General features: G+C 34.8%; 6 protein-coding genes and 1 long non-coding RNA gene across 11 annotated transcripts; 3 read left to right on the top strand and 4 right to left on the bottom strand.

Annotated features, from left to right (window-relative positions):
- Positions 1 to 217: 217 nt before the first annotated feature.
- On the bottom strand, positions 218 to 1,989 carry LOC103834664 (nucleoid-associated protein At4g30620, chloroplastic). The gene is made up of 7 exons (XM_009110731.3): positions 1,746 to 1,989; positions 1,395 to 1,540; positions 1,203 to 1,303; positions 1,091 to 1,130; positions 732 to 803; positions 592 to 648; positions 218 to 492 (listed from the first exon to the last, which is right to left on the bottom strand). Exons 1-7 carry the CDS (start codon positions 1,804 to 1,806, stop codon positions 418 to 420), a joined length of 552 nt encoding a protein of 183 aa, XP_009108979.1. The 5' UTR covers positions 1,807 to 1,989; the 3' UTR covers positions 218 to 417.
- Positions 1,990 to 2,241: 252 nt separating this feature from the next.
- Positions 2,242 to 4,752, top strand: LOC103834662 (putative F-box/LRR-repeat protein 19). Its single transcript, XM_009110729.2, has 2 exons — positions 2,242 to 3,316; positions 3,979 to 4,752. Exons 1-2 carry the CDS (start codon positions 2,952 to 2,954, stop codon positions 4,517 to 4,519), a joined length of 906 nt encoding a protein of 301 aa, XP_009108977.1. The 5' UTR covers positions 2,242 to 2,951; the 3' UTR covers positions 4,520 to 4,752.
- Positions 4,753 to 4,811: 59 nt separating this feature from the next.
- On the bottom strand, positions 4,812 to 7,005 carry LOC103834663. Its single transcript, XR_004450068.1, has 2 exons — positions 5,116 to 7,005; positions 4,812 to 5,049 (listed from the first exon to the last, which is right to left on the bottom strand). It is a non-coding gene; the product is annotated as an uncharacterized LOC103834663 (long non-coding RNA).
- A 6,536-nt stretch (positions 7,006 to 13,541) lies between these two features.
- Positions 13,542 to 15,716, top strand: LOC103834661 (protein HEAT-INDUCED TAS1 TARGET 4). Of its 2 annotated transcripts, none has more exons than XM_009110728.3 (4): positions 13,542 to 13,725; positions 14,475 to 14,569; positions 14,652 to 15,163; positions 15,244 to 15,716. In XM_009110728.3, the coding sequence occupies exons 2-4, from the start codon at positions 14,512 to 14,514 to the stop codon at positions 15,499 to 15,501; spliced, it is 828 nt and encodes a 275-aa protein (XP_009108976.2). In that variant the 5' UTR covers positions 13,542 to 13,725; positions 14,475 to 14,511; the 3' UTR covers positions 15,502 to 15,716. The 2 variants fall into 2 exon arrangements, with proteins under 2 accessions (XP_009108976.2, XP_033132661.1); XM_033276770.1 differs by having other exon boundaries at positions 13,545 to 13,725; positions 14,652 to 15,151.
- Positions 15,717 to 16,603: 887 nt separating this feature from the next.
- Positions 16,604 to 22,128, top strand: LOC103834660 (protein HEAT-INDUCED TAS1 TARGET 4). Of its 4 annotated transcripts, none has more exons than XM_033276772.1 (4): positions 16,604 to 16,683; positions 17,012 to 17,088; positions 17,182 to 17,633; positions 17,747 to 18,161. In XM_033276772.1, the coding sequence occupies exons 2-4, from the start codon at positions 17,031 to 17,033 to the stop codon at positions 17,996 to 17,998; spliced, it is 762 nt and encodes a 253-aa protein (XP_033132663.1). In that variant the 5' UTR covers positions 16,604 to 16,683; positions 17,012 to 17,030; the 3' UTR covers positions 17,999 to 18,161. The 4 variants fall into 4 exon arrangements, with proteins under 4 accessions (XP_033132663.1, XP_009108973.2, XP_033132662.1 ...); XM_009110725.3 differs by having other exon boundaries at positions 17,182 to 17,687; XM_018653484.2 differs by lacking the exons at positions 16,604 to 16,683; positions 17,012 to 17,088; positions 17,182 to 17,633; positions 17,747 to 18,161 and adding exons at positions 19,899 to 20,047; positions 20,924 to 20,984; positions 21,075 to 21,580; positions 21,654 to 22,128.
- An 876-nt stretch (positions 22,129 to 23,004) lies between these two features.
- On the bottom strand, positions 23,005 to 24,106 carry LOC108869324. The gene is made up of 3 exons (XM_033278087.1): positions 24,093 to 24,106; positions 23,709 to 24,015; positions 23,005 to 23,667 (listed from the first exon to the last, which is right to left on the bottom strand). The coding sequence occupies exons 1-3, from the start codon at positions 24,104 to 24,106 to the stop codon at positions 23,005 to 23,007; spliced, it is 984 nt and encodes a 327-aa protein (XP_033133978.1).
- Positions 24,107 to 24,674: 568 nt separating this feature from the next.
- On the bottom strand, positions 24,675 to 25,238 carry LOC117127521 (sodium/potassium/calcium exchanger 1-like). The gene has a single exon (XM_033278086.1). The coding sequence runs from the start codon at positions 25,236 to 25,238 to the stop codon at positions 24,675 to 24,677; it is 564 nt and encodes a 187-aa protein (XP_033133977.1).
- Between the last annotated feature and the right edge of the window lie 2,436 nt (positions 25,239 to 27,674).

Raw genomic sequence — 27,674 nt, 5'->3', positions numbered from 1 at the left:
GTGACTCTCTTTTTAATGTCATTTTTAAGACAAAAACTCAAAAAGTGCTATTATTGACAATTGACCAACTATTTATCTAAAGTTTATTTTCTAAATGTTTCCACTAAAAGAAGCATGCAAACACAATCTGGATATCAGATTAGAATCCATTCCGAGTAAAATCTTGTTTTGTCTTCTTCTGTGTAAAGCTTCTCGATTCATTTCCACAATTTGGAAATCAGAAAGACGATTTGAGAGCATTCAAGAAAATTGTTGATATTCAAAGAAGTAGAAGGGGCCCAGATATTTCTCTCTTGGCTCATTAGAGTTGAGTACAGAGGGGTCTAGTTTCTTTTTGCCCGATTGATATACAAAAACAGTGGACTTCTCTCTCATACCTGAAAGTTGAGTATAAAGACAAAAAAAGATCTGGTTCTGTTACTTTAATCCATCACTGAGACCTGGTGGCATGCCTAAGCTCTGAGCAAGATCACTCATTCTTTCTTTCATAGCCTGTGAAATCCAAAAGGTTGTATTAAGCAAGAGATGAAAGAAAATGAATAGTGGCAGTAGTTGTATGGTAAAATAATACGGGTATGTGATTGTTTTTACCAATACACTCTTTGCATGTGCGTCCTTGTATGCTTCTGTAACCAGTAGTGATAGTTTCTGCCAAAGGAAAAGATAAATCATGAGAATATAGCTTTGATCATTCCCTTGGTAAGAAGTAAACGCAAGAGAAAGTTACTCACTTCTGAACCTAATTCCATAGCTGCATCAGTGATATCAGTCCGGATTGGTTGCTGGTTACCAGATAACGTAACCTGGATACAAATTCAAACTTCCGAATGGTCACATACCACATAAGAGATATAATCAAACAAAACATAGCACTCGGATTGGCTAGAACTGCTGTAATTTATCCAAAAAGTAACAAATTAGACACGCTTCGGTCTCACATATATCAAATCAGACATAACAGGTCTCACAGAGATAAAGTATGGAGTAGTTAAGAGTGGCTAATCAGACACAATTGATATGATAATAGACGAACGGAGTGTGTAATAATGATATATTAGGACAGAGATCAAAAGAGTGTGTAATAAAATACCTTGACAAGCTCGCCTTCACAATAACCATCAAACTCAGCACTGAAAATAAAAGCAGCATGAAACTCATTCAGACATGAGAAGAAGAAACTTAGTAATGATTAGGGGACATACACAGCAAGCTCCTTCTGGACACGAACAGCCTCAACTTGGACAACCATTTGAGCTTTCTTCACAGTCTCATACAGATTCTGCATATTACCAAGTATCCCTGCCTACGAAGAAGAACCAATTCTAAGAAAATCATTCAGCTCAGAATGAATGTGATATTGTACAGAGCATATCAATCTTTTAAAAAGTTTCTACCTTTGATTGTCCGTTGTCATCGTTATTGTCCTTCTTTCCACCTCCGAACAACCCATTAACACGAAGAGACCTGTTAGGGCTCTTCCGATTCAACCATACCACGTTGTTCTTCTGTCTACTACCTCGTTGCTGCGCCGCCTTGTTCCCTGGAATTTAAAACAGTGTGGAACTCATTGAAATGTGTAATTGAGATGCTAAATCACACTGGCGGACTTTCTCAAGATTCGTGATTCAAAATCTGATTTTCGAAAGCTCATTAAACCGAAAGCTTATACACTTCAATTCACACACACACACTCAAGCACATACCTATCGACGAAACGCGACAGAGAGAGAGAGAGAGAGGCTAACCATTGGAGAAAGGAGAGAGGAAAGGCTTGAAGAAATCAGTCGTCGTCGCCGTCGAAGCCATTGTTCACCTCCAAGAGAGAGAGAGAAATCTCGAATTCGAGAAGATAGACTGAGAGAGAAAGGAAGGAGATATTTCTATTGACGAATGATATGATGACACGTAGGATCTCTTAATGAGATTATTGGGGCTTTGTTAGAATTAACATTGGCACCATTAAAGCAAATCGGATAGGATGATTGGATGAGAAAACCCGAAAACCACAAAACTGATTATTCTCCAACTCGGTCGGTGTTCAATTTAGATTATAAAGAGAATTATAAAATTATTGTAATCTTTTTTTAATTATTTGTAAATTTTAGATAGAAATGGAATATATATAGAATATATTTAAGAAGTTTTGAGGTGATTTTTTTTTTTAAATCATATAATTTTAGATGAAATATAAAAGTTACTATGATTTTAATTATTATTATTTTTGCCAAATATATGAATTCATTTCAATGAAATGGTAAGAAAATACAATAAATTTTGGATCTAAAGTTGCTAGAAGCAAATTCCGACCGAGTCCCCCCAGATAAGATAAAAAAAAAAACACCTCGATACAAGCTCAGGTTTAGTCTAAACAACATGATGAGACCAAAGCTAAAACTGGAGTTCAAGATGTGAGCTTTAGCCTCCATTCAAAAGCAACCGGATTACAGAACCTGCAAAGAAAGTTCATTTGTCATTCATTAATACATTTTAAAATCTCATGTAAAACCATGCAATTTGAATTTTGATATTTTAACGATATCAAAACATTTCACCACAAAGGCAATGAAGATACATCGTTGCAAGATTGGATATATCAGAAACTTCTTAAAAGAAAAAAATATATAAAGAGGAAATTGAACAATTAATATGAAAGACCAAAAGTAAACAAAAAAAACAAATGAAATGGCGGGGAAGGAAGGATTGCTGAGTTAAATTAACCCACGCTAGGCAGAAAAAGTCGTGAGAATAATGTTACTAAATTTCATTCATTATAGCAAGGAAAACAAACCATTTTGATATATAATATGTGACCAAAATGGTCTAGAAATATTATTATTTTAAATGTCATAGAACGTCAAACATTTTGAAGGTAGTAGGTACTCCGTCATCGCGCCCTGAAAACTATAAGTTCTCCTTAGCCATTAGCTAAAAGACCAAGATCTCTATTTATAATGGAAGTCAACGACGAAGGAGAAAAGCTCAAGATGGGATCCTTACTCAGCCCGGGTTGGGCTGACTTGACTAGAGAATGTCTCATCGACATCTTCTCACGGCTAACCGTAGACCAAAGATGGATCGGGCCGATGCTGGTCTGCAAGACCTGGATGAACGTATGTCATGACCCGTTATTTAACACGATATTCGATCTTGAAACTCGATTTCAATCATTCCCTGAGTCGATCAACTGGTGGAATCCTGAATTCGAGGACAAGGTCGATTCCTTCCTCCGATCTGTTGTTGACCGGAGCGAAGGCGGTCTCACTGAGATTCGAGTCAGGCACTGTACAGATCGCTCTCTATCTTACGCCGCTGAGAGGTACGTATCACTGCGCTAGGTTTCCCTATTTCAGCTTCCTTTTCTTGGAAGACAAGGAACACAATTGCATGATTATGATTGAATGAATGTAATCATGGCCCTAGGACTCCGAAGAATATAGATAGTTTAGTAAGAATTTTAATAAAAAATTTGTTTTAACAATTAGACCATGTGTTTATATGGATTTTAAGAGCATTTTCAATGTATTATTTCATTTTCCAAAAAAAGAATGAATCTAGAGTCGAATTTTATTTTAATTCTATTTTATTTGGATGGAAAATAGATTACTAAGTAAAAAAAATAAAATCATAACTCTAAATGAAGTAATCTCAATTTTACTCTGTTATTATATATATATAACAGAAAATGGAGTATGATTGGAAGATTTTACTGCAAATTATATTTTGAAATAAAAATGGAATAAAGTTGGAGATACTTTAAATCTTAAAAATCTAGAGACTCTAAGTTAGTGTTTTACTTGTCTATCCGTAGAACCGGTTATGAATGTAATGTGTTGTAGTATAGAATCGGAAATTTATTATTTGTAGTTTTGTAGCAACTAAGCTTCCTTTGCTTGATTTCTTGCTAGTTACGTTTCTTTCAGATGATGATTTTATTGCTAAATGAAGTGATCTCTTCGTTAATGATTCTTCCATTTTCAGGTGCCCTAAACTAGAGGTACTTTGGATAAAGAGCTGCCCCAATGTCACAGATGCATCAATGACAAAGATAGCCTCAAACTGTCCAAACCTGAAGGAACTCGACATGAGCTACTCTTATGGCATATCTCACGAGTCTTTGGTTATGTTGGGGAGGAACTGCAATAACCTAAAGATCCTTAAACGGAATCTATATCCTCGGCTTGATCCCAACATGCCCACAATCATCGCGCCACTTGACTATCTTGCTACATATCCTAAACACGCCAATGTGGAGGCTGAAGTGATTGGAAGACACATGCCTCAGCTCAAGCAACTGGAGTTTCGATACACTACATTGACTGCTAAAGGTCTTGCTTTGGTTTGTGAAGGATGTTCGGATCTTGAGTACATGGACTTATACGGGTGTATATCATTGAGGAGCGAGGAGATAACTAGGTGGACCTCGAGCTTGATGAGTTTGAGGGAGATCAATAAGCCGAATTTCATGTTCCCAATGGCGATTCTACGCATGTCAAGACCGGATCATCCGAGATATGGATGATCTTTCAGCTTTGATGCTCTGCTTTCTCTATGCCATGTCCGCTTTGATTCTTACAACAGTTTGGAACTCTTCTACTCTGTGTCTGAATGTGTTTGTAATTTAAAACTGTTCACTCTTTGTACCCGATAAGTTGCTTTTTAATGTGTTTACTTATGTAATGAACATTGTTTTTGGATACATTGGTTTCTCCTTTTGAGATATATATATGCAAGATTGGAGGTGAGATTGTTTTACTTGTTAGCTTATGTATTCAAGTTATGAGCCCTGCTAAGTGTTTATGCATCAAGACCAGTTTGCTCATCAAGAAAATATTTATTAAAGATTTTTTACATTTCAGTACAAGAAAAGATGGATCAGAATTGCAAATGTTACTTGAAGCATTGCAAGTGAAGCAGATTTAGTCATGGATGCCATGGCTATGTTCTTTTTTCCTTTAGGTCTGATAAGAGATCCACCTCCATAAACACCTCTTGCCCTGCTCATTTGTGAAATGCTTCCATGAGCTCTCTTGCCACTGATCACTAGTCTCTCTGCAACAACACAAAGGTCAGTTGATAAATGTATGTATAAGGTGTTCAAAAAATACTGAAAGCAACCTTTGTGAACCAAGTCGGTTGTTTTGTCTGAACAACATTGAAGCTCTTCGGCAAAAGCAAAGGTGATGAAGAAGATGGTGATGATTAGCAACAAATCTCGACAGTATCTCTTCATTGAAATTGTTTTTGAGATGATCTTTGAGTTAATCACTGAGTACTAGAACATATAGGGATACACATCCACACAAAGAAAAAAAAATAGAGATATCATAACCTTAAGGTGGAAGATTACAACTCAGAGACAGAACAAAGATTGATAATTTGATATGGATAAAAAAGCAAAAGCAGTTATTGTCGGGTAAACTTTGATTCTCACAGTCCCACCTGACCTTGCTTCTTTCACTTTTCATATGTTTTCTTCATGTATGGTTGCCTGATGCCATGGGCCCATGGAGGTGTAGAGAATAAGTATATAAGGGTCTTTTAGTAATTGTATTATACCTAGAATACTCTATGTAATCAGTATAAATACTGTATCATATATATACTTATTCTCTACAGGAGGGTCCTACTAGCGTTCTCAGATTATTTGAAATTTATATTGCCCGGTAATGAATGACGAGAGGAATATGTTCTTTGAGCAATGAACAATCTAGTCTGTGTTTGGTATAACTATAAAGTATGATTTGTTCAACATTGGTTTAAAGTATGATTCATTCTTGCTTTCTTATTCTCTTCAAATTCAACATCTATGTTACAGATTTTCTAATGTACATGTGTAATTGATAACTCATAAAGTAATTTTCTCTATATTCTATGCGTGATTAAGTAATGATGCATTAGGTGAAAGTCATCATTCGATCCTAATTAATCTGATGTAGTGCACAACACGTAACAATTAACCACTCTAAAACTCCTCGCCACTGCATTGAGATTTGAGAATATAATATAAGATCATATGTTTAAATAAATTATTTCAAAATGATTATTCACTTAAAACGCATACTGAATATATATTACCAATAAAATGAGAACAAAGACAGCACTGATCAAATTAATACATATCACAAAATAAAAAGACCAAAAATAATAATTAGAAGATGAAGAACATCAACAAGACTCATGATCGCTCACGAGCACGACCGTGGAACGGGACACTATCGAAAGAGAAGGTTGAGTAGTAGCTAACGAATTGAACCACCACAACAAGGGACAGGAAGGCGAATACTACGACCCTGACTGCCACCACCACGAACTTTCCTCATGAAAATTGAAAACTCAAAGAGATTCACGATGATCTGATGGATTGAAGTCGCCTTGTTGCAAAAGCCTTCGTCTCCAAGAGGTGTCAATGTTTGGGCATTGTTTCCTTGATTTTCAGGTGAGAATGGCAAAGGCTGATCAGAGAGTAACAAAAGGAACATATTCAATGAACAATAAAAGCCCCACTGAAGTCATCATTTATGATTTTATCAAATAATATGTGTATATCCCTTTATTATTAATTGAGGAGCATTGATAAAAAATAACATTGACTTCATGTGTTTATTACATGAGTGTCATTTCTTAGGTGTCATCACCACATTCACTCTCACCTTCTTTTTAAAAAAGTCATTTATCAACTAGAATAATTACAAACAAATGCCACTGGTCATAATATTATACTATAAGATTTTCGGATTTCAAAAAATAGGATCAGATTATGTATGTGGTCAGTCTGTTACGCTTGATTACATTCGGATTTCCAAAAAAAAATGGGGATTTAACTAAGGCAGCATATTAACTCCTTCCAAAGAGAGACTTTATGATTTGTTCGAAAATTTGGAAGTGGTTCTTTTAAAAAAGGTAACAAAATATACAAATGTAATCTCGAATGATTTGAATGAAAATTTGGAAGTGGTTCTTTTAAATAAGAGAATTTTATGATTTGCTTGAATTGGTTATTTTAACCTGTACGAAAACAAAATTTGGACGTGGTTCTTTTATAACCCGCATGCAAACAAATATACAATTTAATTTTAAAGTCCATCGCATATAAATTTATATTGGCATACTAAAATTCTTAGCTATATTCCGTATTTTTTTACATATATTTTTTTTTACTATGATTTTAACTGACATTATGTCTATATATTAAAAGTTATAATACTTTTAAAATCTTCTCGCTCCGCGCAGGGTGCGGGTTATCACCTAGTGTATATTTATTTGATACAAATAAGATCATATATTAATTTGTGTTAGTGAGATTGTTTGTGGCTTCAAGAAGAGTGACTTGTATATTATATGTTTTTTTCTTCAATTTTTATTATATTGATGAATTAATGTAGTCACAATGAATTACATCAGTGAGTGACTATAGGCACATATTGATGAAAACCCGTGAATATGATATCAATACTATTAAATTAGGAACATGCCCAATTGATAATAGTTTGGTCCAGTGGGTAAATGAAACTGAACGTTATAATTATAAGAGATATTAACACTCTAGGTCAATTTACAAGATTTTATTACACAATAGAGCAGTTAGTGCTACAAAGGTAGTTTTTGGTGGCTAATTACAGCACTACCCCCAACTATAAGGAAACCTAGTCATTGATTTAGTTACATTTTATTGTGTTTGAATTTTAAAAACTTAAATAAAACAGATCCACTCATTTCTTTTTGTAACCATTAAATTTATTTTGATTTTTAACTTCTCTATTTTTTATTTTTTTATTATCAAATCTGATAGAATCGGAGACGAAACATCCGGAAAAAACGTGACGGAGCTCAAACCGCAAGCTCCATCCCTTCGTGGTCGTCATGCTTTGGACCAGAATTGTGGCCGCCAAATCACTGTGGCTTCAGTCGTGGAGCTGCCAGACACTCGGGAGAGAAAACATGATGAAGTAGCCGGAGATCTCCGTTGTCTGTGATCTCAAACCGTGAGTTTCATTCCGACAGAGCTCTACCGCAATTCGTATCACAGGGAATGTACATTAAATATGTACATGTGGACATCAAACAACACTGACAAGAAAATGTGTGGATGGAAGAAACCGATGTACGCGTTTAGTTCAATTAAAGAACGAATGGATAACTGTGGCATGATCCCGTAATGAATATTAGGAAATTGAGAAGTGTTGTGTACACAGTTGCCTTAAACAAACAAAGTCTATTCGTGGCAATTTTTCCAAAAGACGGGGTGAATGTAGAAGTAGTATATGGACATGTGGACATGAAACAACGATGGACAAAGTGTGTAGATGGTGCTAAACTTTTAGATGTTTTGTAATACTAGTAAATATGTACACGTCTAAAAAGCGTACATATGGACAAGGTGAAACCATTGTACATGGGATATAAAGTTTAAATTACAGATGTTTCATGTCTTTAACGTGTTGTGTTTAATGTGGACACTACTTTATGTGGACACAGTGATGTGGATACGGTAGACAATGTACACTGTGATGTGTACATAGTATATTGATAAAAGGAGTCCATGTGAACATGTTAAATACCAATGTACACGTTGCGATATCTTAAAAGAAGTAATCAATATTGATTGGCATTTACCTTTGTACATGTGTAGATAGTGCTAAACGTTTAGATGTTTTGTAATGCTTGTAAATATGTACATGTCCATAAAGTGTACATATGGGGACATAGTGTTGCAGATGTTTTTAACGTGGGTGGATGTACATTAAGTATGTGAACATGCGGACATGAACCATGTTTGCTCTTGGGATTTTGTGATAGGTGGAAGCGCGTCGGAGATGAACAAAAGACAATAAAGATAAATTTCGACGATTAAGGAGGAGCTGAGACAAGTTTGTGCTGAAGGAACCTTAATCTCTTTGTGGTGTCCATGTGAAGGCGCCGTGGTGGTCCTCGTGGATGAATTTATTGATTTTCATAGTCTGATCCATGGTTGATTATGGGTCTTATGCATCATCTTCGCCATCATCTACGTCTCCACCGTCATCTATATCTCTGTCGTCGATATGCCAAAGTTGATAATGTTTATGCCGTTGATGTTGTTATCGTATATGTCACTTTACACCATCATCGAAACTATACCTTGACATATCTTAAAAGATAGATTGAGAAACAGAGATTATAATTACATGCAAGTTCTTTTGAAATAATAATCTCAAGAATCAGATTTTAATTTAGAAAAAAATAGAAAGTTTAAGAGGAAGAAGACGAAGAAGAAAGATGAAGAAGAAAGATGGAGGGACTCATTTCATCTATAATTTGTTTTATCCCTAGATTATCTATAAAATGAAGGGTTGTGATGAAATTTTGTTAATAAAAAAACATATATATAACTTAGTTAGATTATACACTTGAGTGAAAGCTTATTTAGTTAGGTTGGTTAGATAAAACTACATTGGTAGTGGAAACTGTCCTATAGTGTAATAATAAACTTAAAACTGCCCTATGGTGTAATTCTCTCTAATTATAATGTAATTGGTGTTAGTCGAGTACCCAAATGTCCGCTGTAGAATAATGTTCTTGACAGTGTTTAGTTATTGTGAGAAAGAAGTGGTCCCGATTATTGTGGAGTTAAAGTGGAGGTTATTCGATATGTATTCAGCTTACAAAAGTAGTTACAATTATATAATTAGATAAATATATTTAAAAGTAAGTTCATTGGCAAAAAAGGTAATATACCAAAAGTTTGTAAGGGCAAAAAATAATGATGATTCAGTTTTAATAATATTGATTATAATTATATCAATATTAAAAATAAAAGAAAAAACCATGTTTAAACTTATAGTAAACTTTTAAAATTTAAATTATTAATTTCTCATTTCACATGAAAATATAATTTAAACAATTTTATGATAAGTTAGAATTACGACATACAATAATAAATACATTTCTATTTATGACAAGATTTTGTAAGTCGTTAATTATTATTTCATATATCACTGTTTGATGTTAAGTGCATGGTATAGGTTTAAATGAATTAACACTGTAAGGGTAAGAGTTCGGGTTTGATTCTGACTATTCAGATATTTTTTTTGTGAGAGATTAAAACTCTATTTGAATATTTATATATTTTAGTTCAGATTCGATTTGGATCATTACGGGTTCAGTTCGAATACATGTACTCATTTTAATTATGTAAAATATTAAAATCCAAATATATAATGTATTCTATTAAATCATGATTATGACATATTGATATATGTTTAGTCCAACAAATTTGTAACCACCATTTTAATTTCATAATGATCGGAATCCACTAAGATTATTTTGTAACCACTTTGATAACTTATATTAGTGGTTTATTTTGTTTCCTGGTTGCATAGGTAACATGGTTTTTATTTACATTGAGTCAAAATTTACAAAACTCATTTTTAATTGCATGAAAAATTACTATGTGTAATATTATGTGTAAATGTTATTATCATTATATATGCAATCAAATCATGAAAATTTAATGAAAAACATATAATTGTATCTATTTGATTACTAAACAAAATTGTAACTATACTTTCTTTCTTTTTTAAAAAAATAACTATTTAAGAATAAAGTACAAAATTAATGTGTGAAATAATTATGGCACAAGTGTATATTTATGCAACATCATAAATTCAATACAATTATCAAAACTTCTTACTAATCATTTAAAAAATATTTTACACAAATATAATTACAGTAAAATACACAAATATGATTACAAAAAAAAAAGATATGAAAATTAAATTTCTAAAAAAAATGTAAAACAAAAAATATACAAAAGAGCGGATCGGAATTTAGAGATGATTTTGTTATTAGTTATCCCTCATATACATCCTATATTGGTATGTACATGACACAGTATAATAGATCAAAATTACAGCAACAAAACAAATCTTTAACTACGTTCAAATAGTGGTAAAAATTAAAAATACAGAAAATGTGAGATGTTTTTATTAGAAAAGATATTAAAATGTATATAAATATAAAAACTAAATTTCTAAAAAGTATAAAATAAAACATATACCTGCGTTATATTTATAACTAGTATTATTCTCGTGCTACGCACGAATCAAATATATTGTATTTTAAATTATTTTATCATAATTTTCAATCAAAATAAATGAGTATTTTAATCAAAAATTCTATATACATGAAAATATTGCTTCCACAATATCAGCACACAGGGTTCCATACTGAAAATCTGGTATTTTTAAAACTAAAATATCAAAGAAAATGTATTAGTATTCTTTATAAATGATACTTCATAAAAAAAGTAAATCCATAATGATACTTACAATATGTTTATATCATATATTAATAGTTTTATGAGTTACCTGAAAAGCTAATATTGGATTTCTTACTTTATTTTCAGTATCAAATATGTTTGAGAACTGCAAATAATTTGTCTAACTATTTGAGCTACTGCTTTGTGATATTCATGTGTTAATTAAAGTTCTGAAGCTAGGTATATATGTTTGAAAATCAAGATATTAATAATTAAGCACCTAGTCTTTAGATATTTTTCATCTTCTATGATTAGGTTTATACACTTTTGTTTATTACAATAATATTTGAGTTTATGCTGAATCTTAAAGAACTAATTGAGCTGTCTAAAAGTAAAAAAAATTATGTTCCAAAGTTATTTAACTTACTGTTGAAATATCATTTAGGGTTGTCTTGATACAACTTTTGAAGAAGGTGCAAAAGTGTTTGCAGTGCTTGAGAAGATATTTTCTGCGTTTCACATCAAAGCAAAAATGATAGGAGAGTAGGAAAATTAGGAATGATATGATGCTTTTAATATAAAATTGTTTACAAATGCAATAAACTGCATTTTGTCTCTCAGTATTGCAACTTGAATGCTGCTGCGTTTATATTCTTTTCCGGATCTTGAATATTCATATTGGTTGCTGAAACCAAACATACAAATTAGTTGATTTACGTTAATTAAAAATACAATGACACAAAATTAATTTACATACCCTTTGTAATTTTCGCATAACTGTTGCTTTCCATGCATATTGGAGCATGTTTTTTTTTTTTTGAAAATAGAGCATGTCGAAGAACTATGTTGGTAGAATTTGCAAGTTTGCTTTCTATAGCACATTGAAAAATGCACGATTAGTTTCTGCACAATTTTAAATTTATTTGAATTTGATTATGAAAATAAAATCATTTACCTTTGCCATAGATTGTGGTTGACTTATGAGGTTGGTGTCTCATTCTCCCTGGTTCTTCTATTAGGATTTGGAATCTTCATTGTTGAAACTTTGCAGTGAGACCAACAGGGACGTTAAAATGAAGTTTGCACTTGTTACAAATGTGTCAGAGACAATTTAATAATAGAGATTTGAAAACATAATTGGAAACGTGTGAAGAAAATAGACAGATGGATACCTTTTTTGTGATGAAGAAGATATAAACAGTTTTTTTTTTCTTTGATAAAAAAACAATTTTTTGACTAAAAAACATAAACAGTTATTAAATCGAATGTTGTAACTTCCATGAACAGAAAGTGGAATACGTGGGTTTGCATTGTGTTTTTTTGCTTTAGCAAAAATTTTAATTGATTTTTAAATTTTTTTGCCACGTGTCAGTGTTTGATTCGCCAGACGACTTGCACTTTAGTATATAAAGGATATGATGCTTTTAATATAAAATTGTTTACAAATGCAATAAACTGCATTTTGTCTCTCAGTATTGCAACTTGAATGCTGCTGCGTTTATATTCTTTTCCGGATCTTGAATATTCATATTGGTTGCTGAAACCAAACATACAAATTAGTTGATTTACGTTAATTAAAAATACAATGACACAAAATTAATTTACATACCCTTTGTAATTTTCGCATAACTGTTGCTTTCCATGCATATTGGAGCATGTTTTTTTTTTTTTGAAAATAGAGCATGTCGAAGAACTATGTTGGTAGAATTTGCAAGTTTGCTTTCTATAGCACATTGAAAAATGCACGATTAGTTTCTGCACAATTTTAAATTTATTTGAATTTGATTATGAAAATAAAATCATTTACCTTTGCCATAGATTGTGGTTGACTTATGAGGTTGGTGTCTCATTCTCCCTGGTTCTTCTATTAGGATTTGGAATCTTCATTGTTGAAACTTTGCAGTGAGACCAACAGGGACGTTAAAATGAAGTTTGCACTTGTTACAAATGTGTCAGAGACAATTTAATAATAGAGATTTGAAAACATAATTGGAAACGTGTGAAGAAAATAGACAGATGGATACCTTTTTTGTGATGAAGAAGATATAAACAGTTTTTTTTTCTTTGATAAAAAACAATTTTTTGACTAAAAAACATAAACAGTTATTAAATCGAATGTTGTAACTTCCATGAACAGAAAGTGGAATACGTGGGTTTGCATTGTGTTTTTTTGCTTTAGCAAAAATTTTAATTGATTTTTAAATTTTTTTGCCACGTGTCAGTGTTTGATTCGCCAGACGACTTGCACTTTAGTATATAAAGGATTCCTGCTTTAGGCTGCCTACGATGTCGTTTAACCTTACCACTTGGAAGTCTCTCGTTGATCAATGAGAAAAGAAGGAAAAGGCATTCACAAAACGGCTTCGTTAAATTAAGTAGCAATCCGACGCCGTTTACGTCACCGTTAGTCTGAGTAGGTTTCTAGAACTTTCTATAAATCACTACGCAAGCTTCTTGCGAGTGTCACTCTCCTCTCCTCTCCTTCTCAGGTAGCTTTCTCCTCCCTCTTTCATAGCCGTCTCTCTGTTTGTTCTCGCTTATCTTGCTTTCGTTTCTCCATTGATTCTGCTTTGTAACTTTGCCTCTCCCGTGCAACTAATGAACAAAAGCTGAACTTTGATATCTACGTTTAGGGTTTCATTTTTTTTTTTGTCTTGGATCTGAATCTTTCTTTCAGTTTAGTGTTCCTTTACTATCATGTTACTCTAGGAAACTCTAAAGTTTCTTTCTTGCCGATTGTTTTCTCGGAAAGTAGCTATCTTTATGCAAGCTTCGAGCTTGAAACCATGTTTCCGCTTTGCTAGTTAGCTGTTGTCTTTGTGTTCTTCTGATGGTGTCTGTGAATGTCTGACCTGATTATGAAGCAACAATGCTGAACTTTGATCTACACTTTAGGGTTTTATTTATTGTTTCTTAGATCTGAAGTCATCTTCCGGTCTAGTGATTCTTTGTCGTCATGCTACTCTGTCTTAGTCTAAAGCTGCTCTTTTGATGCTTTTCTCCCTGAAAGTTGCAATCTTTATGCATAAACCGAACCTGAAACCATGTCTTCGCTTGCTGTTCGTCTCTCTCCCTGACGTTGCTTTATATAACTTCTTTGTGTTATCTGCTAGTCTCTCTTTGATGTTGCTTTATATGTCTCTTGTGCTTGAATCTGATTGAAAGCAACAGTCTTTAACACTCTCTTGATTCGCTCTACTTCGAGAATGTGTAATGTAACATCTTTTTGGTCTGCAAGTTTCGTGTTTGTGCAGAGATTAAGTCAGTTGCAGAAGATGTCTCACGAGTGTCATCCCGACTGCCAGCGATCAATGGCTTCCAAAGAAGAGCATGGTAACTTCAAATGACTAACTTTGATCTGGTTTTTTGCGTGATCAATAGTTATGTTTGGTTTGGTTTGTTTTCTGTCGTGTAGATTCAGCTGAGAGAGCTGCCACGGTAGCAGCCAACCTGATCAGCGCTACGAGGCACGCACTCAAGCTTGACCCTGAGATGACCGAGTACTCGGCTCAGTTCCTGGTGGACAACGCTCTCCTCGAGGAGAAACCGGGGCAGAGTCCACACAGCTTCACGTTGACCGTCGAGGACTGTCTCGAGTATCTGGTGAACATGGCTTCTCCCAAGACCGAGGCCGAGCTTGAAGAGATGGAGAAGCAACAGAAGCGACGCGCCAAGATCACTGTCAAGGACTGCCTCGAGTGCGCTTTCAAGGAAGGGATACCGAAGAGAGAGAGCTGGGCGCATTTGGGATGTGTCTCCCCTGTTCCTGCGTTTGCTTCTTTCATGCCTCGTGTGCCCATGAAAGGGAAAGTGATTGAGGTTAAGAAGCTCGAGGACGCGATTAAGTTGATGAAGCGTCATCCGATAGCAGCGAAGCTTCTTGTGTTCAGTCCTGAGATTGATCATGTTGGAAATGTACAGTACCTGGTACCTGTACCTCTCTCTTTCTCTGATTAGTTGATAATTAAAGTTTTGATTCTAATCTTTGTTTCTTAATTGTGTGGCAGGGAGTTTACGTTGGTCCATCAGGTGCTGTTGGTGAATCACGTTACGTGGGACTAAGAGACGTGATCCTTTGTGGAGAGGAGAAGTTCGAGGGAGATGATGTTATGAATGTGCAGATTTGCTACAAGAAGAGGACTTCGATCTTCAAAGTGTCTTTGACTCGCATGGTTACCACACTAGCGGATGAAGGAGACGAGTCTCAGACCATTGAGCCGTCGGGTCTTCTCGTTGACTTCGTCGTCCCTCGCATATTCAAGTAAACACAAGGTCTTAAGATGATCTTGTGGTAAGTATTGATCTAGAGAAAACAATATGGTATGTAATAAGTGAAGTAATCATGAAAACCTTATGCTAGTAGTTCTTGTGTGACTTGTTTGATGTTTAAAGGCTTAAAGCCTTGTTCTAGGAGACTCTTATGCTATCAGTAAAGAAGTTTGTGATTTTATATCAGTTTGTTACACATGATTCCATTCAACACCCCTCGTTAATTGCATTCTACTTTCTTATAAAACTATTTAATAAATCGGAGATACCATAGAACATGCAAAGGTGTACGTTTAGTAGTTCCATGTGACAAATTTTTTTGGGATACACTTTCTCATTAAACTAATCAAAAGCAAGATGTTGGCACAAAAGGAACACAAGGAAAATACAGAAATCAACAAAGAAAGAAAATAAGTAACAATATGGAGAACAAATTGTTTATGTTTATTTTACATTACTAGACTTAAAGTAATGAGATTATTGCTTAAAAATGGGTGACTTGTTCTTTAATCTGTGTACTAGATTTTTTGATCCGTGCTTTCAAAACAAAGATTATGTTTTTAAAATAAAAACTTTTATCTAAATAAATGTATATTTTAAGTTAATATTTACATTAAATATTTGAGTATGAAGTATTTAATTGACCAATTTTGTATTTTGATGTTTCAAATTATTTTTTTAGCCTTTTTGACGTGAATTTGTAATATTATAGCTTAATGTTTTGTTTTTAATAATTATTTTTAAAAGTAAATAATATATAGTAGTTAATAATGAAAACAAAAGTTTAAAAATGGAACCAAATTTTACTAATGCATAATAATATGATGGTCCACGTTTTGTACTGAATATATAGTATTTGATGACTAAACTATAAAAAGGAAGTTTAATCAATTAAGTCCAGAAAATAAAAGAGAAAATCTGATCAATTTTAAATATTAATGAAAATTTTAAATAGAAATGATACACCATTGTAAATAATTCTAAAAAGTATGGGCAGAATCCTATTATAGATTTTGCTTTAATAGTATAGATATTTTATACTATGTATAGTTTCATCACAAAACTATACTTGTGTATATATATAAACACTTAATTTAGAACGTTCTATAAATTAAACTCTCTACGCAAGCTACTTGCGAGTTCTTCTCTCCTTTTGCCGTCGACTCTCTCCGTCTCAGGTAGCTCTCTCCTCTCCTCTTTCTTTCATACTTGTTTCTCTCTTTGTCTTCTTCGTGTATCTTGCTCTGTTTTATCCATGGATACTGCTTGTTTGTGACTTTGCCTTCCCCGTGCAACTAGTGAACAAAGCTCAACTTTGATCTACGCTTAGGGTTTCTTGGATCTGAATATTTCCTTCGGCTTAGTGTTCCCTTGCTATCATGTTTCCGCTTGTTCCTTAGGTCTCGTTCTGATGTTATGTTGACCTCTCTCTCTCTCTAATGTTTCATTATATATGGTATTTGTGGATTGTGATGGTCATGGAACATTTTTTTATTATTTGTACAGGGTTAAGTCATTGAAGAAGATGTCTTCACGCTGTCATCCTGATTGCCAACGAGCAGCTGCTGCCAAAGAAGAGGATGGTAACTTTGATTTGGGTTTTGCCTGATACTAATTACTATATAGATTGATGCATTTTGGGAACTCATTTATGGTTTGGTTTCTTTGTCTTGTAGATTCTGCTGAGAGAGCCGCTACGGTAGCAGCTAATCTGATCAGCTCTGCGAGGCTTATCCTTAAGCGGGACAGTGAGTTTACTGAGTACTCAGCTCAGTACTTGGTGGACAACGCTCTTGTCGTGAAGGAACCAGTGCAGCAGGGTCCACCACGCTCCACGTTTACTATTGCGGACTGTCTTGAGCATTTGGTGGACGTTGCTTCTCCCAAGACCGAGGCCGATCTGGAAGAAATGGCGAAACAACAGCAGCGACGCTCCAAGATAACTGTCAAGGACTGCCTCGAGTGCGCTTTCAAGGAAGGGATACCGAGGAGACAGCATTGGGCACACTTGGGATGTGTGTCCAAGGTTCCCCCATATGCTTCTCTCATGCCTCGCGTTCCCATGAAAGGAGAAGTGATCGAGGTCAAGAAACTTGAAGACGCACTTAAGTTGTTAAAGCATGGACCCGTAGGTGCAAAACTCCATGTCTTCAGTCCGGATATTGATCGTGTCGGAGAAGATGTACTCATAAAATATATTGATCTACTCTTGTTGAATTGCTTTCTCTTATTGCGTGGCAGGGAGTTTACCAAGGCCTGGCAGGTGCTGAAACACGATACGTGGGACTTAGAGACGTGATCATAGGTGGAGTGGATAAGGTCAATGGTGTTGAAGTTGCGACTGTGAAGATATGCTACAAGAAGAGGACTTCACTTATGAAAGTGGCTTTGAATCGTATCATTATGTTACTACAGCATCATGCCGACGAGTCTCAGAGCGTCGAGCCAACGCATCTGCTTGTGGACTTCATTGTGCCTCGCTTGTTCAAGTAAAAACAAGATCTTAGGATCTTGATAAGCAAGTATATCTAGAGAACAATATGGTATGTAATAAGTTGAGAGTATCATGAAAACCTTATGCTAGTTGTGTAACTCGTTTGTTATCTTATGAAAACCTTATGCTATATCAGTAATGAAGTCGTTAACAAATTTAGTATATGTTTGTTAAACCGAATGCTATCAATCATTATCCATGGTTCCCCAGACCACCTCAAGCCACCTCAATTTTGAGTAATAGAATAGCCGTTTGAAGAAAAAAAAAAAAAATTTCTTCTAGGCGACTTTTTAAAACTATTCAACATGTGGGAGAGACAAAAAAAGACACCACTGGCTGCCACTACTAGGGATACTGCCACCACGTGTCCTCATCGAAGAAGGTCACGATGATCTGATGGACTGGAGTTGCCGTATTGTGCAAGTCTTCGTCTCCAAGAGTGTCAATGTTTGGGGCTTTGTTTTTTTTTTTTACTTTCTAGATGAAACGGGAAAAGGCTGAGAGAGTAACCAAAGGAAAATAATGAATGAACATTAAAAAGCCAATGAAGTCCTCATCATTCATGTGTTTATCAACTGATATGTGTCTATGTATATGAATTTGATCCAAACAAAATGAGATAGTTCTGTTTATTGAGTAATTAAGTATTGTGATTATCTTTTTTTTTTTTAATTGAATGTTAAATTTAATTAAAAAAAAAAGACTGTTTTACTGCATCATGTGTGACCAAAACTGAAAATTATGAACTATCCTCCCCTATTCAATCTATGAACTCATTCTCCTTTTGACTCAAGAATATCCCAAGACTATCTAGAGCCAAACCAAAACATCATTCCTCCAGCCAACTCCTTATCTCCTCTTCTTTGCAAAATGGTGAATCTGTTTCTCATATTCTTGTCCAATTTCTTAATCAAGACCTCACTTGGGGATGGAAGCTCATTGTGTCTTCTTCGGTTTCTTTCCATCCAGATAGCATGAACTGTGATTGTAATATGTATCTAGATAATCACATTAATAACATGAGATTATAGAGCATGATATATAAGCCAGAGAGCAGACTAAAAGATACAAGAATCAAAAACAATCTTAACATATAAACAAGAGACAAAACTAGCCAAAAAGGTGCTTTAATCATAATGGATGTCCTCTTGCAATGTATGATTGGAGTCGATCCTCTTTAATCACACTGTGATCTATTAGAGAAGCTCCTTTAATGTCCCGACGAGTGTGAGACTGGACATTCCGGTCCAAAAATAAAAAGAAGCATCCAAACGAGAAGTGCTACATGTTAAATTCATTCCTTTAGCAATCTCATTGCCTGCCAGCAGGTAAAGCTCCACTCACCACTTTACATAGAAAGACTTTGATCTTTGGAGAAGAATCAAGAGACCATATACAATCTCTTTAATGCCATTGATTGATTGAGGGGAGGATATTTCCATTTGCAAAATTTTCTTTGTTTGCTACTCTCTCCACTAACCAGTAACCAGAACGAACATAGTACTCTCCAGAGCGAGTATGGTTCCAGGCTTCCAGCAGAAGTAATCTTCAAATGAAATGACTGGTTTAATCCTTAAGATTATCTCTATGTCCTGAGGCTAAAAAATGATCTTCCATGACGAAGTTCCTGGCACTAACAGATCCTTAATTCTGAGTTTAAGATCAATTAGGATGTTCTTCATCAAAGGGATCCTCATTCGATCACCATCAGCTAACCAGCTTCAAAATGGGGGACTTGTTATTTAAACCGTGTATGTATTGTTTGATCACAAAATTATACTTGTGTATTTATAAACACAGTAAAATCCTACTTAAATCGCCTAGACGATGTCATTTAACGTCACAACTTGGTCATCCATGAAAGAAAATTAAAAAAGGAAATTATTGGCAGTAAAAACGGCGCCGTGCCAAACAAAACACCAATCCGACGTCGTTGTGTCACTAGCCTGAAGAGAGTGAGGGGTTTTAGAACGTTCTATAAATGAACTCTCTACGCAAGCTACTTGCTAGTTCTTCTCTCCTTTTGCCGTCGTCTCTCCCCTTCTCAGGTAGCTCTCTCCTCTTTCTTTCATACTTGTTTCTCTCTTTGTCTTCTTCGTGTATCTCTTGCTCTGTTTTCTCCATGGATACTGCTTGTTTGTGACTTTTGCCTCTCCCTACGTGGAACTACTGAACAAAGCTCAACTTTGATCTACTTTTAGGGTTTCTTTTTTTTGTCTTCGATCTGAAGTTTTTCTTTCGGTTTAGTGTTCCTTTGCTCTCATGTTGCTCTGTTAAACTCTAAAGCTTCTTCCTTGCCGATTGTTTTCTCGGAAAGTAGCTATCTTTATGCAAGCTTCGAGCTTGAAACCATGTTTCCGCTTTGCTTGTTAGCTGTTGTCTTTGTGTTCTGATGGTGTCTGTGAATGTCTGACCTGATTATGAAGCAACAATGCTGAACTTTGATCTTCACTTTAGGGTTTTATTTATTGTTTCTTAGATCTGAAGTCATCTTCCGGTTTAGTGATTCTTTGTTGTCATGCTACTCTGTCTTAGTCTAAAGCTACTCTTTTGATGATTTTCTCTCTGAAAGTAACAATCTTTATGCATAAACCGAACCTGAAACCATGTCTTCGCTTGCTGTTGGTCTCTTTCTCTGATGTTGCTTTATATATAACTTCTTTGTGAATCGAGTCTCATGGAAAGGAACAGCCTTTATACTCTGCAAATAACGAACTTGAATCTATGTTGCCGCTTGCTAGCTAGGTGTTTGTTTTTGTGTTGTGATGTCTCTCTCTATCTCTGATGTCGCTTTATATATATTCCTTGTGTTTGAATAAGCAACAGTGTTTTTACTCTCTTAAGAGAAACGTCTTTGGTTCCGCTTTACTTTGAGAATGTGTTATGGAACATTAGTGTGTGAGCAAGTTTCTTATTTGTTGCAGAAGATGTCTTCCCGCTGTCATCCTGATTGCCAACGAGCAGCTGCTGCCAAAGAAGAGGATGGTAACTTTTATTTGGGTTTTGCCTGATACTTACTATATAGATTGATGCATTTTGGGAACTCATTTATGGTTTGGTTTCTTTGTCTTGTAGATTCTGCTGAGAGAGCCGCTACGGTAGCAGCTAATCTGATCAGCACTGCGCGAGTGATCCTCAAGCTGGACCGTGAGTTTACTGAGTACTCAGCTCAGTACTTGGTGGACAACGCTCTTGTCGTGAAGGAACCAGTGCAGCAGGGTCCACCACGCTCCACGTTGACTATTGCGGACTGTCTTGAGCATTTGGTGGACGTTGCTTCTCCCAAGACCGAGGCCGAGCTGGAAGAAATGGCAAAACAACAGCAACGACGCGCCAAGATAACTGTCAAGGACTGCCTCGAGTGCGCTTTCAAGGAAGGGATACCGAGGAGACAGCATTGGGCACACTTGGGATGTGTGTCCAAGGTTCCACCATATGCTTCTCTCATTCCTCGCGTTCCCGTGAAAGGAGAAGTGATTGAGGCTAAGACACTGGAGGATGCTTTCAAGTTGTTGCAGCATGGACCGGTAGGAGCAAAGCTGCATGTCTTCAGTCCTGAGATCGATCTTGTCGGAGAAGATGTACTGTCTCTCTCTAGCTAGTTAGAATTTTCATTAAAGCTTTCATCTAATCTTGTTTCTTATTGTGTGGCAGGGAGTTTACGATGGCCCGTCAGGTGGTGGAACAAGCTACGTTGGGCTTAGAGACGTGATCCTGGTAGCAGTGGACAAGATCAATGGAGAAGCTGTTGGGACTGTGAAGATTTGCTACAAGAAGAATACTTCGTTCATCAATGTGTCTTTGAGCCGTATGTTCACCACACTGGCGCACCATGGCGACGACTCTCAGACCATTGCGCCGACGGGTCTTCTCGTTGACTTCATCGTCCCTCGATTGTCCAAGTGAAAACAAGATCGTGGTGAGTATCTAAGTAAACAAGATGTTGGATGATCTTGTTAAGTAAGTGTCTAGTGATCAATGGTATGTAATAAGTGAAGTAATCATGAAAACCTTATGCTAGTAGTTGTTGTTTGTGTGACTTGTTTGTCGTCTGATGTTTAAAGCCTTGTTTTAGGAGACTCGTATCTACCAGTAAAGATGTTTGTGATGAGTACTTTCTTATGAGTTATGACAAAGGAAAAAAGTTTCCTAGCTACACGAGGTTTACTATAATATGGTGAAAACCATCTGATGTATCCGAATATGTCAATAACTACACGACGTTAATGATAATACATGCCACACACATAACGTTTCATTTAATATGTTAATAACATTACGACGAGGTTTAATTGATTTTAAGAATAGTTGATGGGGTTATTATGTAATTATAAAAATGTAAATCCATAAAACAAAGGAAAACCCGACCCGACCTAACTCCATTAAACCGAGAAGACTATCCCTAAATCGATTTCATTAGAACCCTAAATCGATTTTCAGAAAGAAAGAAAGACAGAGAGATGGAATTGGGTGGACGATGGAGCAATAAGCTAAAGGGCAAGGCAATTGAAGATAATGTGCTTTGCTACTGTGGAATTCCGGCCAAGATATCTCAAGCTTGGACAGAAAAAAATCCAGGTCGAAGGTTCTATGGGTGTGAAAAATACAAGGTATAAGATTATTGTGAACTCTGTATATATTGTCATGGTATGATTATTTGGAAAGTTTTAAATTTTGTTTTTGTGTTAGAGTGGAGGTGACTGCAAGTTTTTTAAATGGTTTGATGAGGAAGAAGCTTTTGGATGGCAAAAGAAAGCTTTGATTGAAGCTAGAAACGAAATTCGCGAGAAGCACAAAACTATTATGGAATTGAGGAAGATCATTTCAAAGCTTCAAAGTGAGTTGGTGAAAAAAGAAGAGGCTGAAGAAGACATCATCAACGCTTTTCTCAAACTCTGAAGTTGTTATTGTAAGGATTATTATCGGATCCTCAAAATCAAAAACCCTTGTAATGTTATTCCTATCTGTTGTTATCGGATCCTCTAAAGTACACACCTTGCCACTTTCATGTAAGATAGTAATCCGAAATGTAATCATCAACCTCCATACCATTCTCACGGATAGCTGATACGGCATGACGACATGGAATTCCAGACAAGTCCCATTTCCTACAAGTGCAGCTTCGAGAAGGCAAGTTGACAGTGTAACCATTTGAAAACTCTACAATCTCAAATTCACCACCTGTGCTACAGTAAGAATAGCAATATTGAGCTTCATCACAAGACTTTTTAACCTCCTTTCTAGCCTTCTTTGTGTAGAGACCTGGCGTGTTGTTATCCGTCTTACTTCTAGTCGCTATCCTCTGCATAGCATCCCTTCTAATCAACTCAAGCATCTGAATAAAAGGCTTCTTTCTAGCTATCTTCAAAGTTCTATTGTAAGACTCAGTGAAGTTGTTGTGTGTATCAGAACAACAAGACCCTATCCGGAAAAAAGCTCTGCACCAAGATGTCGGATCCTTTTTCAAAAGATCATCAGCTGCGAGTGGATCAAGCTGTTTCAAATTCTCTAAATTCTTCTCATAGTCAGCCTCATTGTAGCTACTTGCAACACGCCAGAACAATGGCTTCAACGTATCAGACTTATGAAGCTTCTTCAGATTGGAGTAGATGTGCCTAGCACACGCTCTATGTTCAGCTCTTGGCAACTCGACTGCAACTTCATGGATCTATCCCTTATGTTGATCTGAAATGATTGTGACTTGTTCACCCATGCTAAACCCAAATCAATCTTCAAACGCTGGATAAACCACTGCCAGTTATCGTTGTTCTCAGAGGTTACGACAGCCCATGCAATTGGATAGATCTGGTTATTGGGGTCTCTTCCAACGGCAGTCAGTATCAGTCCTTGCAACGAGCTGTGCTTGAGAAAGGTTCCATCTAATCCAATCACCGGTCTGCAATAAGTCTTCCATGACACACGTAGGTTGTGAAAGCAGATATACATTGAGTTAAACGCTTTGGCTCCATTCGGTTTTGTTGTTGTGGTGATCTCAATTTTGCTGTCAGGGTTTGAACTGCAATTGACAAAATAAAACAGTTACTCATATGACCACAATACATTGAAATCATATTTAAAAGTTAGATAACTAACCGTAATAGCTCCATCTCATAATCCTTTATTCTTGCAAAATGCTCATTGCAGCACAATACGCCTAGCTATCTTTGCCTGTTCAGGAGAGATCAAGATGTTGAACTTATCCCTAAACTCCTCTCTGATCATTGGAGCACTCATTTCAGGTTCCTTCCTGATTTTCTCCAACATAACTTCAGCAATTGCAGGGCTTTTGATGAGTTTACACTTGCCTGTGGGATGGCAAGTATGGGTGTTGACATACACTTTCACCATCCATTGCTTGATTGGTGTCTCTACCGAGCAGTATATACGCCACCTACAACCTTTGCCACTGCATTTAGCACCAATCTTTGTCTTCTCCCATCTATCATAGACCACATTTCTTCTCGTCTTCAGTATATATTTGATAACTTGTTTCTTGAAGTCTTCACCAGTGTGAAATGTCTGTCTAAGACTGAAAACGCCATCTAATTCACCCCTTTTAGCCATCCTCTCAGCTTGTTCCTCTTCATCATCAGATGAATTCTCAGTGTCCGGATATATCTCATCCTCGTCTAGAATCTCATCCTCATAGTTCTCGTTCCTAAACATCTCAAGACCCTATTGGAAATTTCTGTCAAAATCATCTTCATTCTCGGATTCATTACTGGCTTGATACTCATCTTCACTCTCTTCTTCTTCAACCTCTTGCTCTGCCGGTGCGTCAAGCTCTTCACCATCAACAGCTTCTTGCTCAGCCTCTGCGTCATTCTCGTCACCAAGAATAACATGTTGCTCAACCTGTGTGTCACCGTCAATCTCATCACCATCAACAACATGCTGCTCAGCCTCTGTCGCAGTAACATCATCAGGTTCAGCTTCCTCTATGAAGACATCAAGCTCTTTGTACCAACGACCATTAGCATTCATCTTCCTTTTGTTTACTTCTCCATTTTCAGACAAATCCTTCTTCTCTGAGATATCCTCATATGGTAACTTGTACCACATTTTCCCCTTACTAACTACCTTAACCATCTTCTTCATTACTTCATCATATACTGCATCACCATCAACTTCAAACTGTTCCAACAGACCATTGACATAATTAAGCTTTCCATCTTCATCATCTTTTTTGAACACACCCCCAAAGAAACAATTTATCTTCACCGAGATTGTATCGCTCATCGTGGTCCTCTTTCGATTCAACACCTTACTTCATCAACCTCTCGATTCGATTTCACCAAACCTGGATTCTGATTTCACCAAACCGTCTTACGAACCCCAAAATCGATTGCCTCTCTCTGTCTCTCTCTCAATCTCTCTACGAAACCTCCAATTTTTGTTTTCCTTTCAAACCCTAGAAATGCAATTTGGGGAAGAAGAGGGATTGGATTTCCTCGGGTCGGGTTTATGAGATGAATCGGGTCGGATATTATTAATCGAAGTTTAACTTTAAATATTACATAATAACCCCATCAACTATTCTTAAAATCAATTAAACCTCGTCGTGATGTTATTAACATATTAAATGAAACGTTATGTATGTGGCATGTATTATCATTAACGTCGTGTAGTTATTGACATATTCGGATACATCAGATGGTTTTCACCATATTATAGTAAACCTCGTGTAGCTAGGAAACTTTTTTCCTTATGACAAGTTTAGTACCTTGCGCTACCAATCATTATATCCCCTCGTTGCATGCTAATTTTGAAAGTTATATAACATGCTGCGTATAGTTAATTGGTCCATGTGACGAATTATACCTTATTACTAGGTTAAGACCCGCGCCTTGCGCGGAATGAATATTATATAAAAATTATTTTAAAATATTATATATTTTTTACATATTACGAAATAATAAATATATATTGAATAATTAAAAATTTAGTAACTATTACGTATATAATTAAATTGATACAAATACTTAAATAAATTTTATTTATCCAGACAAACACTTTTTTCTATTTTATATGTTATAAAATTAAGTTTAAATGATATTAACATAGATATATAGTATATTTTTAATATTAACATCTAGTAAAAAATATTATATACTCATATTATTTTTGATCGTTTGTATTTTCTTATAACAAATTTTTTAAATCAATGATAACAATAAAATATTTATGGGATATTTAATAGTTTTAGTAATTTATAATTTTAAAAATATTCAATGCAAAGTTTAAAATCTAAATATTAAGTTGTCAATAATTTTTCAAAATTTTTATCAAAAAATTTCAAATCAAATTCGAAATTAAAATACTTATGTATTTTATATGGTATATAATTTATTTTTAAAAAATATTAATATGCATATATATATAATATTTATTAAATGAGACTTTCTACTTATGTAATTTCGTAATCATTTGTATCTTGTTATAACATAAATTTTAAACCATAGATCACAAAAATTTCAGTGTGAGATTTTTAACAACTTTAGTCATTTATATTCGTTTTTCAAAATTTAAAATATAACATATACGAAAAAATCTAAATTTTTATTATATAGTTAATGTGATTGTTTAATTTATTTTAAAATGAATTAAAAATGATAGAGAATATACTGATTTATATCATATCTTTATTATTTAAAATAATTAATTGCCATATATACTTTAGCCACATTAAGTAATTATGTGATTTTTATTTAAGGAAACAATGAAGAACATTTATGATTAATTTATGGTTAGTTTAATAAAAAGTTTATTATATATTTATATGGACCAACTATTTTTTTAAAGATTCTAAGAATGATTGTGGTGGTGACATGTGGCTACAAAAATATGTTGTAATGCTTCTCCTTTAATATATAGGGGATAAATTTTTGAGATGCATTTCCTCATCAAACCAGAACAGCATATAGTTTATTCAAATACCATTCTCGCTTATAAAATGAAACTAGATTTTGACCCGCGCAGGCGCGCGGGTGTATATTTTGAAAAATATGTTGATATTTGTTTTTCATGTAATTATTAGGATTTGGAAAAATGAATCCGAGGAACATAACCGATACCGATCCAAAGATATAGTACCAAACCCAAACATAAATTGATTAAATATTCTAATTATTCAAAATTTTGTTATTTAGAGAACCGAATCTGATCCGAACCGAAGTATTTGGGTATCCGAATTTATCTAAAAATAGATTTATATACTTATATATATTAATTATTTTTAGATTTAACGTATATAAAACATCAAAAATGATACTTTTAAATTGGTTTAAATACTTGAAAATATATATAGATAGTCAAAAGTAAATATCTGAAATAGTTAAAGTATACTCAAATCACCAAAAATACTTAAAATAATTATTGATTTCGTATCCAAAATTTTAAATCAAGCCAATTGATATGTTAAGCTTAAGTATTATGACATATGTTATTCAAATTTATACGTAATATATTATTTTATTTATACATTTTGAGAAATTTAAAATATATAATGATTTAAGACTTTAAAAATAATTTAAATTAGTTATCCAAACCCAAACCAAACCCGCAAAGATCCAAATCGAACTCAAACCAAAATTTAGAAACATTCTAATAAGGCTGAAATCTTTGACCCCGAAAATCCAAAATACAAACCGATCAGAACTAAACCCGTATGGGTAT

This window comes from Brassica rapa, chromosome A08 (assembly GCF_000309985.2).
Source record: "Brassica rapa cultivar Chiifu-401-42 chromosome A08, CAAS_Brap_v3.01, whole genome shotgun sequence".
Classification (NCBI taxonomy): Eukaryota; Viridiplantae; Streptophyta; class Magnoliopsida; order Brassicales; family Brassicaceae; genus Brassica; species Brassica rapa.
Note: the sequence above shows the minus strand (reverse complement) of the source record. Positions and strands in the feature narration are given on the sequence as shown.